Raw genomic sequence first — 13,130 nt, forward strand, 5'->3', positions numbered from 1 at the left:
TAAATTTGATATGCTCATTACATTATATTAAATCTCAATCATGCTAATGACCTTTGTATCTTATATTCACAGATATCATAAAACATTGAAGAAATTTAAACAATATCATCAACTACACACCTACTCTACCTATGATAACATTTAGAGAATGAAAAATATCACTGTATCAAAGAAACTCATAACATAAGGACACATGCAAACCTACTAATGCAAGACTCCAAACCAAACCAAACTACCAAGGGTTTTGGCCTCAAGATTGTGAAAGAAGATAAAGAAATATAAGGATATCAAATATCTTAATACTTAATTCATTCTCCCCCACATAGGGTAAGCTTAAAGAAAATTCAAAACAATCATAAAGAACATAGAAATTACCAAGGCCTTCACTCCGGATTAGCCACTTCTTTAGCTTCAAGTGCGTAGAAATGGTTCCTCATAGGAGCATTAGGATCCGTACCACCATGAGGAGCTTGGTTGACATCTATCCCTTTTGCCTTGAGGTTAGGGCAATCTCTCATCTTATGACCCCTATTGCCACATCCGAAGCAACACTCTGTGCCGGCAAGAAACCTACCCAAGTGTTTCTTGACACAACTAGTACACCTAGGCCTCTCATAAGCATAACCACCTTCTTGAGAATTTTTGTTGGAATCTCTATCCTTGTTGCCCAAGGAAAATCCATGATTATACAACCTCTTCTTAGACTTAGGTTGACTTGATTCACCCGACCTAGACCTCTTTCCATATATAGTCATCTCGCTAATCTTGGAATCTTCAATTTGTTGAGCATACACCATGAACCTAAAGATATCCATATCGTTATGGAGCATAGCCACACGACATTTTTTCTCAACCATACTAGATACCCCCATCATGAACTTATTCATCCTAGCCCTATAGTTGGCTACCAAAGATTGGGAATATTTATAGAGTTGAGTGAACATGAGTAAATACTCCTCAACACTCATCCACCTTTGAAGAAGGTACAAGAATTTCCCTAACTTCCTCTCCCTCAACTCTATGAGAAACAACCTATCAAGAAAGGTTGTTCTGAACACTTCCCAATATACCAAACCTTCCCTTTAGGGTCTCTCATCCCTCCATAGCTCAAACGACATTTGAGCCACATATTTTAATTGATAAGCAGCTAATTCCTTTTTCTCTTTAGGAGTCACACCCGTAGCATACACTACTTTGAACAACACATCAATGAAGCCTTGTGGATCTTCATCCACCTTAGTGTCATGGAAAGTAAGAGGATTCATCCTCCTGAAATCCTGGATTATAGAAGTTGTAGTACTTGCATTTGGTTAAGGTCAAACTCCTATGACAGCTTGAGCATCCACATGATTAGTGACAACATGAGCTTGAGTTGTCATGAGTTGAGTCAAAGCCCTTAGAACAGCCCTTATCTCCTCAATAGTAATATCCCGTTCAACATAGGAAGGTTGAGGACCTTGGCGTATTTGAGGCAGTTGGGCCACTTGTGGTCCTTGAAGTACCAGAGGCGAAACCGATTCATTCAAAGCCTCGTGGTAAACTACTTTAACTTTTGCATTCCGTAGAGGAATTCTCTCGTTAGCTACTTGTCCCTCGTCCTTTCTAGTGGGTGTCCTTATTGTATTCATGTCCTATAAACACAAGAGAATAGTTTAAGAAAAAGGAACTTATAGAACTCAACTCTATGGTACAACACTAGAGTAATGAAGAAAGTGAAACCTCTAACGCCTTATAGCCTCTCACTCATAGTGTGTCGCGATTCACATTGTTGAACAAGACATTACTAGGTTTTACTTGTGAGACTATGGACCCTAACCTATTTCCCAAAACCTTATGCTCTGATACCATGTTTGTAACGACCCACAAGTGAACCCTAGAAGTAAGGTCAACCCTTACATCCGAACAAGGCGTACTTGACCTTTTGAAGGTCTTGTACTAGCCTCTTAGTTTTCATTCATTACATAAGAATGAAAAGGACTGTGGAATATAAAACTTTTCACGATAAATAATAATAAGGTAAACATCTTATATAAATACTAAGGATAGTCTCATCGTCAAAATCATACTTATGAAACGTCATAAATATCTTGGGACACGATAATAAGTCTTAAAGAAGAACTAATGAAATAAAGACTATGCCCTCGAATATATGAGGACATATTTAGTCTTGAGAGAGTTGATTCCCATGCTTGACTTCAAAACATCCGGTTGCTTCAAACATATACTTATAGAGTATAGAAACGTATGGGGTTAGTAAAAACATTGTACAAATGGCCATATGCAGAATCATGCAAAAAGGGACAATTTAGAATTAACATAAAAGTCATGCTATTTTGATAAAAAAAAACTTCAAGAATTAAGTTACAAGACATCATTTAAAACCATTATTTAGCTCATAAGGCAAAACATCAATTTTTTCAACATAAGAGAATTCTTATAGTGAACCCAAAATTACGCATGAACTACTCTTATCCTAAGTTGTCAAAAGTCTCCCCTAAGTAAGACATAAGAAGATCGCCTGTACAACCTCCTCAATACCTACACAAGAGATCGTTAAGACTACTAGGGATAGGCTTACGTCATTTCATTTACACAAGTAACCATTGAATATCAAAGACACTATAGAAACGTACATATAATTAGTAAGTTTACATAAGAATTCCATCATCAAAGGAAACCCACAATTTACACTTGGTGCAATGTGAAAGTAGCATTTCATATTACAACTTTCACTTAGTACTCCTTAGAAATAACCTTAGAATAGGCATATCACATTAATCACAGACTAAGCTTTCATCATGCAAGTATTAACATCAACATTCTTCCTTAACATTTAACATAAAGTAACATCACATTAATTTTCATTATATCATGACCGATTCATACATTTCATATTAGGACATAACAAGACTCCCTCCAAATGTCTACTTGTGCAATGGATAGGTAGCTTCCCATCCAACCATCTACCCTAAGTAGTACACCCTTAAGAAGACTTACTTCATTTACATATATTTGTGGGGTCTATCTTTAACCGACTTAGTCCATGAGTGCTTGACAAGGAATCCCGTTATTACCCTTACCGAATAAGGGATCCCTACTTGCCTAAGGTAGGGTCATATTCTTTAGCCTTTACATGGATTCTCCAATAACTACAACTACGTGGGCGCATATTTAAGGGATAAGGAGGTTGATAATAAGTAACTCACTCTCTAATGAGGATCACCCATTTCAAGAGGTATATAACATACAAAATCTCTATTCATGAAGTGTACCCACCCCTTATTCAAATCCTCTTAGTGATAAGCATAACTTCCCTATGGAGTCTTAAACATTTTATTGAGTATAGGTTAAGAGATAATTATGGAACACCCTTCTCAACTCACAAAAGGTATCAAACCTCCAACCTATGTTTTGAAATCACATAGGGAATATTAAGGTTACTGCTAAACACTTCATCTCAACTCAAAAAGAGTGTCCATCCCAAAATCCCCCCCTTTTCATACATAGGCATAGTAGGGATGGTCTAGAAACTTCATCTCTAGTCACGATGAGTGTCTACCCTAAAATCCCCCATTTTCATTCATTGACTTCATTCACGTACTCATGTGTGTGTGTGTGAGTACATGTGAGCACACCTTTTACATAATGATCATCATTCTTAGCATTCACTTCTAGACATGCTTATACCCACATTTATCACAATTTAAACATTATAATAATTCACATATCAAACACATATTTCATTTAGATATAAACCATCAAGATAATAGCATTCAACCTTCTAACACACATCATACATACATATATCAAAATCATTACCTCACATCACATATCATGCCTTCAAGGCCATTTAGACAATACAAATATAACTTCATATACTTCAAGTAAACATATCAAACAAAGGAGGACAATACCACTAAAGAGTTACTTCAACATAACTTAACCAAGATAGAACAACTTACCCTTCATCCAAACATTCACCACCTACTCGCAATTTATCATATAATACATCATAAAATAGCCCCTAGGGAAGTAGATAAAATGAATAATACCATCAACAAACAAACTTTAACATTATCTAATAATGCTCATTTAACCCATTTCCTAAGCTAACTGCTTACAAAAAAATAGACATGGTTCCATTTGGATTTTCACATTAAAAATAATTATTAAAAACTAAGAACAACTCATTTTAATCATCCAAACATTTTTATGCAAAGACCATACTTGGAGTCAAGGAATAAGAAAGCTTAAAGTTTTAAATCCTTTTTGAAATCTCTTTGAAATGGCTCCTTGAATGAAAGAAGGTTCTAGGTAAACTACCATCCTTAATATTAAGAAACCCATGAATTTGGTGAAGAAAATGTGAGAAGTTGGTCCTCTTCCTTGGAGCATGAAGCTTCTTGAAAATGGAGGGTTTTGAGAAAAAGTTTGTGGAGATATTTTATTTGATCTTTAGGGTTTGAATTGTTGGGCGAAATGAAGTTTAAAATTACCTAAGTTAGTCTACAAATGACCCTTAACGTTCCAAAAAAACCTCTACACTATTTAGACCCATTTCCAAATTCTAATTTGACTTAAAAACAGCACGGCCAAATCTGGGACTTGGTCGCACTTCGCGGAGGGAGATACTAATTCTTGATTTTTTCCGCACTCTAAGGCAGTGAGCCTCGTGCAACCGGGGTGTCGCGAGATGGGATTCATAATCTTCCTCCTTCATCGAACATTTTGGTCCTCTTTGGGGACCCTGAGGGTTATCCCCGAGGAGTCTTTCTTGAACATTTTGGTCCTTGGTACATTCCTCCAGGTACTAGGGTAATCCTCACTGGTTTTTAAACACCAAAAACTACATAAAAACAATAACAAAAGTCAAGGACACACTAGCACACTCAAAGGAACATCTTTTGTAACGACCTGTTTAGTCGTTTTGAGTAGCAGATTTTATTTCTGGAAAAACAGGCTGAGGCGACGAACCCAACGACGGACCGTCATGGGCACGACGGACCGTCGCAGGGTCTCGTTTCCAAACACTTAGAAAATCTGAAATTGGGTACTGAAAATCGACTCTCTGAACTTCGTAACGGAGTGGCAGGACGGACCGTCACAGGCCATTCACCCAAAATCAAGTTTCTGAACTATGCGACGGACAGCAGGACAGACCGTCGCAGGCGCGACGGCCCGTCACAGCTTGCGTAATTCCAGCTGTAGTCGGATTTCTGGTTAAGCTTTAAAGGGACGTTTTGGACTATTACTACTTTAATTATAAAGTTAGAGGGTTAAGGTTTAATAAGTCTAATTACTTGGGGGTTAAAAGAGGTAACCTTAAGTTAATTAGTGGGGTATTATTGCCATCTTTTATTCTTAATTATTTACTAATTTGGGTAAAATAAAGAGGGTTTGAATAAGAAAACAGAAAGAACAAGAAGGGAGAGAGAGAAACGATCGAGAGAAGAGGAAAGCACCAAGATTTGAGGATTAACTTGCTTGATTTCAATTCTTCGGTGGAGGTAGGTTATGGTTTTCATGCTATTCGTAGTAAACTCTTAATAGCGAATGATATGTGTTAGTAGTATTGTAAACCTTCTATATGCTTAATTGTATGCTTGCATGAATGATGTGATTATGTAATTGTGAATAAATAAGCATGATGAAGCTATTGAATTCCAAATCTTGAAAAGAAACCCTAATCTACTTTGTTAATGATGATGCCTTGGTATAAAAGAAGGCTTGAAGAACGAAAGTGGTGAGATTAGGGGGTCGGGTGCCACGTTCCGGTACCAGGATAGAATAAGGATCGGGTGTCACGTTCTGACACTAGGATAGAATATTGAGCGGGTGCCACGTTCTGGTACCAGGATAGAATATGGATCAGGTGTCACGTTCCGACACCAGGATAGAATATGGATCGGGTGACACGTTCCGGTACCAGTATAGAATGAGGATCAGAGTGTCACGTTCCGACACCAGGATTGTATATTGAGGAGCGGAGTGTCACGTACCGACACGAGGGGAATAAAGATAATGAATCTTGAAATATGTTAATATATCCAATATAATGAACTAAATTCCCAATGAGTATGATGAGGAGGTGTGAGTCCTCATTGATGTGCTTGGTGTTGTAACCAAGGGTTATGGTAACTGTAAATGTTGCATGCTAAGGATATTAGTTGATTTTATGATATTGTTTAATACATACGGTTTTCTATTTTGAGTTGGCCGATGATATCTACTCAGTATCCATGTTTTGTACTGACCCCTACTATTATTGTTTTCTTCTTGTTTATTTGTGGAGTGCAGCAAACGCCTTCATCTTCGGCTCAATAGTAACTCAAGCCAGTCTTACTACATTGGAAATTTAGGGTGAGCTAATGCTTCTAGCTTGGACTGGATCTTCTTCTTCAAGTCTTGAGATCTTGAACTTCCGGCATGGACTAGCTTCTTATGTATTTTTAGCTTCTTAGAATACTTTTATTTTAGTAATTTGATTATAGATGTTCTTGTGATGATGACTTCCAGATTTTGGGGATAATAATAGTTATTGATTTTATTAATGAGTTTAAGTCTTCCGCCTTACTTTATGTTGATATTACATTGAAATGTTAAGGTTTAGATGGGTTGGTTCGCTCACATAGGAGGGTAAGTGTGGGTGCCAGTCGCGGCCCGAATTTGGGTCGTGACAAACTTGGTATCAGAGCATTAGGTTCGTTGGTCTCATCACACAAGAACAGGTCTAGTAGAGTCTTAAGGAACGGTAGGGGGACGCCTTTACTCTTCCTTGAGAGGCTATACAACTTTAGGAAAATTTCACTCTTTCATTCTTTCTATCGTGCTACTACTTGAGTCCAATTGGTATCTAGGCGATACGAATTTGTATCTGACCATCTTCACTCTCTTTCGCAGATGGTTAGAACTAGAGCAACGACTACGCCAATACCAACACCGGCCAGACAAGAAACAACTGAGCCAGCCACTGGGGCTGTGGCTCGAGGAAGAACAGCGGCAAGGGGCCGTGGTAGAGGTCGTGGGAGGACGTCCTCTATGGGAAGAGGACGAACACCTAGTCCATCTGATACTAGGGCAGTGACTCCTCCACCGACTGAGAAGGTAATAAGAGAAGGGGAGGATGGGGAAAATGAACAAGTGCAGAATGAGGAAATGCCACCCTAACCTACCCCAGAGATGATCAATCAGGTTCTGGCTTATCTTAGCGGGTTATCTGATCAGGGCCAGACACCCCCAGTGTTTTCTGCATCAGCACCTCAGGATCCGGAGGAACAACATGCGGCTACTATGGCTCCCCCCATGGATGTTCCATTGGAAATAGGCACGTTTCCACGTCTGACTACTGGGCCTATAATGACAAATGATCAGCATGAACTTTTCAGTAAGTTCTTGAAATTGAAACCTCCAGCCTTCAAGGGTGCGGAATCTGAGGATGCTTATGATTTTCTGGTTGACTGTCATGAGCTACTACACAAGATGGGTATAGTAGAACGGTTTGGTGTTGAGTTCGTGACTTATCAGTTTCAAGGGAACGCCAAAATGTGGTGGCGGTCACATATTGAGTTTCAACCAACAGTGGCACCACCTATGACTTGGGCCTCATTCTCTAGCTTGTTTATGGAGAAGTATATCCCCCGAACTTTGAGGGATAGGAAAAGGGATGAGTTCTTGAGCCTAGAGTAAGGAAGGATGTCGGTCAATGCATATGAGGCTAAGTTCCGTGCACTATCCAAATATGCCACGCAACTTTGTTTCAGTCCACAAGAGAGGATTCGCCGGTTTGTGAAGGGGTTGAGATCAGAGTTGCGGATTTCATCCTTACAGGTAGCGGCTACAGAAAAATCCTTCCAAGAAGTGGTAGACTTCGTGATAGAGGTGGAAGGAGTGAAGCCCGATGACTTCACCTCGACATCGACATCAAAAAGGTTTCGAAAGGGAGGTGAGTTTAATGGTTCTTACTCTAGAGGACAAGGTTCCGGAGGTTACGCAGTTCGACCCATTCAGTCGTCACTACAGACTGTAGTTGGGGGTCCACCTCCGACTGGTCAACACTTCTCTGAAAGATCTATGCATGAACCCAGAGAGTGCTATGGATGTGGGGAGATTGGACATATTAAGAGATATTGTCCAAAACAGAGTTACCGACCTTCAAATGTTAGAGGTAGAGGTGGTCATGGCAGAGGCCGTTATTCTGGAGGACGTGGTGGTCGAGGAAATGGTGGTCACCAAAACGGCTGAGGTGATGGGCAACCTGGAGCCACTACATCACAACATGGTAGGGGCAACGGACAGACGAACGATAGGGCCCATTGTTACGCTTTCCCTGGGCGGTCTGAAGAGAAGGCATCTGATGCTGTCATCACAGGTAATCTTTTGGTTTGTGATCGCATGGCTTCTTTATTGTTTGATCCTGGATCCACATTTTCTTATGTATCTTCCTCATTTGCTAATGGTCTAACTTTACATTGTGAATTACTTGATATGCCTATTCGTGTTTCTACTCCGGTGGGTGAGTCTGTGGTAGTTGAAAAGGTGTATAGGTCTTGTTTGGTGAACTTTGTGGGGAGCAACACTTATGTAGATTTGGGTATCTTAGAAATGGTTGATTTTGATGTAATTCTGGGTATGACTTGGCTTTCTCCGCAATTTGTGATCTTGGATTGTAATGCTAAAACGGTGACGTTAGCCAAGCCTGGGGCAGATCCGTTATTCTGGGAGGGTGACTACACTTCTGATCCGGTGCGTATCATCTCCTTTCTTCGTGCTAAGAAAATTGTTAGTAAAGGGTGTTTAGCTTTCTTGTCACATCTCAAGGATGACAATACCCAAGTATCTTCGATTGAGTCAGTTTTGGTAGTCCGCGAGTTTTTAGATGTGTTCCCTGCAGATCTTCCGGGTATGCCACCAGATATGGATATTGACTTCTGTATCGATCTTGAACTGGGCACACGCCCCATTTCTATACCCCCTTATAGAATGGCTTCCGCAGAGTTAAGAGAGTTAAAAGTCCAACTTCAAGAGTTGTTAAATAAAGGCTTTATTAGACCAAGTGCATCTCCTTGGGGTGCTCCAGTTTTGTTTGTAAAGAAGAAGGATGGGAGTTTTCGAATGTGTATAGACTACAGACAACTAAACAAGGTAACCATAAAGAACAAGTATCCTTTTCCCCGCATTGATGACTTGTTCGATCAGTTACAAGGTGCTTGTGTCTTCTCTAAGATTGACTTGAGATCCGGTTATCATCAATTGAAAATATGGGCGACGGATGTGCCAAAGACTTCTTTTTGAACGAGGTATGGGCATTACGAAGTTGTAGTGATGTCTTTTGGTCTTACCCTGCTGCGTTCATGAGCTTGATGAACGGGATTTTTAAGCCATATTTGGACTTCTTCATGATCATATTTATTGATGATATATTGGTATACTCAAAGAGCAAGAAGGAACATGAAGAGCATTTGAGAATGGTATTGGAAATGTTAAGGGAGAAAAAGCTTTATGCCAAGTTCTCTAAGTGTGAGTTTTGGCTAGATGCAGTGTCCTTCTTGGGGCACGTGGTTTCTAAGGATGGAGTGATGGTGGATCCTTTTAAGATTGAGACAGTGAAGAATTGGGTAAGACCTACTAATGTGTCAGAAATAAGGAGCTTTGCTGGGTTAGCTAGCTACTACCGTCGATTTGTCAAGGGATTCTCTTCTATTGCTTCCCAATTGACAAACTTGACTAAGCAGAATGTTCCATTTGTATGGTCGGACGAATGTGAGGAAAGCTTTCAGAAGCTCAAGACCTTGTTGACTACCGCACCTATCCTTACCTTGCCAGTAGAGGGTAAGAACTTCATTGTTTATTGTGATGCATCCTATTCGGGTTTGGGTACAGTGCTAATGCAAGAGAAAAATGTGATTGCTTATGCTTCAAGGCAATTAAAGGTGCATGAACGTAACTATCCAACTCATGATTTGGAGTTGGCTGCGGTAGTGTTTGCATTAAAACAATGGAGACATTATTTATTTGGGGTTAAGTGTGAGGTCTACATGGATCATCGTAGCCTTCAGTATGTCTTTACTCAGAAGGATTTGAACTTGAGACAGAGGAGATGGATGGAACTATTGAAGGACTACGACATCACTATTTTGTATCATCCGAGGAAGGCGAATGTTGTAGAGGATGCTTTAAGTAGAAAGGCGGGAAGCATGGGAAGTCTAGCTCACTTGCAAACTTCTAGACGTCCACTGGCTAGAGAGATTCAAACTCTAGCTAATGACTTGATGAGATTAGAAGTAAATGAGAATGGAGGGTTGTTGTCTTCTGTGGAGGCAAGATCTTCCTTTCTTGACAAGATTAAGGGAAGACAGTCTGATGATGAGAAACTGCACAGAATTCAAGATAATGTATTGCGAGGAGAGGCTAAGGAAGCACAAATTGATGAGGAAGGTGTTTTGACGATCAAGGGAAGGGTATGTGTACCCCGCGTCGATGATTTGATCGACACTATTCTGACAGAGGCTCATAGTTCAAGGTATTCTATACATCCGGGTGCAACCAAGATGTATCGTGACCGAAAGCAACACTTTTGGTGGAGTAGAATGAAGCGTGATGTTGTTGACTTTATTGCAAAGTGTCCAAACTGTCAACAAGTAAAGTATGAACACTAGAGGCCCGGAGGAACACTTCAGAGAATGCCCATTCCTGAATGGAAGTGGGAGAGAATTGCAATGGACTTTGTGGTTGGTCTTCCCAAGACATTGGGAAAGTTTGATTCTATTTGGGTAATTGTTGATAGGTTAACTAAGTCTGCTCATTTTATTCCGTTTAAGGTGACTTACAATGCAGAGAAGTTAGCCAAACTTTACATCTCGGAAGTGGTGCGATTGCATGGGGTTCCACTATCCATCATATCAGATAGAGGTACGCAGTTTACTTCTAAGTTTTGGAAAACATTGCATGCGGAATTGGGTACTAGGTTGGACCTTAGTACTGCATTCCATCCTCAGACCGATGGTCAGTCTAAGCGAACGATTCAAGTGTTGGAGGATATGCTTCGTGCATGTGTGATAGAGTTTGGTGGTCATTGTGATAGCTTCCTACCCTTAGCGGAGTTTTCATACAATAATAGCTATCACTCAAGCATTGATATGGCTCCATTTGAAGCATTGTATGGTAGGAGATGTAGGTCTCCCATTGGTTGGTTTGATGCGTTTGACGTTAGACCTTGGGGTACTGATCTCTTGAGGGATTCGATGGAAAAAGTGAAGTCTATTCAAGAAAAGCTTCTAGCGGCGCAAAGTAGACAAAAAGAATATGCAAATCTAAAGGTTAGAGACTTAGAGTTCATGAAGGGTGAACAAGTCTTGTTGAAAGTTTCACCAATGAAAGGGGTGATGCGGTTTGGTAAAAGGGGTAAACTAAGTCCAAGGTACATTGGACCATTTGAAGTACTTAAGCGAGTAGGGGAGGTGGCTTATGAGTTAGCCTTGCCTCCAGGGCTGTCCGGAGTACATCGGGTATTCCATGTGTCGATGTTGAAAAGATACCATGGAGATGGAAACTACATTATCCGTTGGGATTTAGTTTTGCTTGATGAGAACTTGTCTTATGAGGAGGAGCCTGTTGCTATTTTAGATAGAGAAGTTCGCAAGTTGAGGTCAAGAGAGATTGCATCCATCAAGGTGCAATGGAAGAATCGACCCGTTGAAGAAGCCACTTGGGGGAAGGAGGCGGATATGCGAGAAAAATACCCATATCTGTTTACAGATTCAGGTAGTCCTTTTCGCCCTTGTTTTCCTTCTTGTGATCGTTTGGGGACGAACGATGGGTAAATTGGTATCTATTGTAACGACCTGTTTAGTCGTTTTGAGCAGCAGATTTTATTTCTGGAAAAACAGGCTGAGGCGACGAACCCAATGACGGACCGTCATAGGCACGACGGACCGTCGCAGGGTCTCGTTTCCAAACACTTAGAAAATCTGAAATTGGGTACTGAAAATCGACTCTCTGAACTTCGTAACGGAGTGACAGGACGGACCGTCACAGGCCATTCACCCAAAATCAAGTTTCTAAACTATGCGACGGACAGCAGGACGGACCGGCGCAGGCGCGACGGCCCGTCACAGCTTGCGTAATCCCAGTTGGAGTCGGATTTCTGGTTAAGCTTTAAAGGGACGTTTTGGACTATTCCTACTTTAATTATAAAGTTAGAGGGTTAAGGTTAATAAGTGTAATTACTTGGGGGTTAAAAGAGGTAACCTTTAGTTAATTAGTGGGGTATTATTGCCATCTTTTATTCTTAATTATATACTAATTTGGGTAAAAGAAAGAGGGTTTGAATAAGAAAACAGAAAAAACAAGAAGGGAGAGAGAGAAACGATCGAGAGAAGAGGAAAGCACCAAGCTTTGAGGATTAACTTGCTTGATTTCAATTCTTCGGTGGAGGTAGGTTATGGTTGTCATGCTATTCGTAGTAAACTCTTAATAGAGAATGATATGTGTTAGTAGTATTGTAAACCTTCTATATGCTTAATTGTATGCTTGCATGAATGATGTGATTATGTAATTGTGAATAAATAAGCATGATGAAGCTATTGAATCCCAAATCTTGAAAAGAAACCCTAATCTACTTTGTTAATGATGATGCCTTGGTATAAAAGAAGGCTTGATGAACGAAAGTGGTGAGATTAGGGGATCGGGTGCTACGTTCCGGTACCAGGATAGAATATGGATCGGGTGTCACGTTCCGACACCAGGATAGAATATGGATTGGGTGCCACGTTTCGGTACCAAGATAGAATATGGATCGGGTGTCATATTCCGACACCAGGATAGAATATGGATCGGGTGCCACGTTCCGGTACCAGGATAGAATGAGGATCGGAGTGTCATGTTCCGACACCAGGATAGTATATTGAGGAGCGGAGTGTCACGTACCGACACGAGGGGAATAAAGATAATGAATCTTGAAATATGTTAATATATCCAATCTAATCAACTAAATTCCCAATGAGTATGATGAGGAGGTGTGAGTCCTCATTGATGTGCTTGGTGTTGTAACCAAGGGTTATGGTAACTGTAAATGCTGCATGCTAAGGATATTAGTTGATTTTATGATATTGCTTAATACATACGGTTTTCTA

At 40.3% G+C, this 13,130-nt stretch overlaps 1 protein-coding gene across 1 annotated transcript; it reads right to left on the reverse strand.

Moving 5' to 3' along the window:
- Positions 1–383: 383 nt before the first annotated feature.
- LOC104648703 (uncharacterized) lies at positions 384–815 on the reverse strand. Its single transcript, XM_010326514.1, has one exon. The coding sequence runs from the start codon at positions 813–815 to the stop codon at positions 384–386; it is 432 nt and encodes a 143-aa protein (XP_010324816.1).
- Positions 816–13,130: the final 12,315 nt, after the last annotated feature.

The sequence above is a fragment of the Solanum lycopersicum genome, chromosome 8 (genome assembly GCF_036512215.1).
Source record: "Solanum lycopersicum chromosome 8, SLM_r2.1".
Lineage (NCBI taxonomy): Eukaryota > Viridiplantae > Streptophyta > Magnoliopsida > Solanales > Solanaceae > Solanum > Solanum lycopersicum.

Coding starts and splice junctions, on each gene's coding strand:
- LOC104648703 (XM_010326514.1), bottom strand. CDS start 815: ATGGATATCTTTAGGTTCATGGTGTATGCTCAACAAATTGAAGATTCC.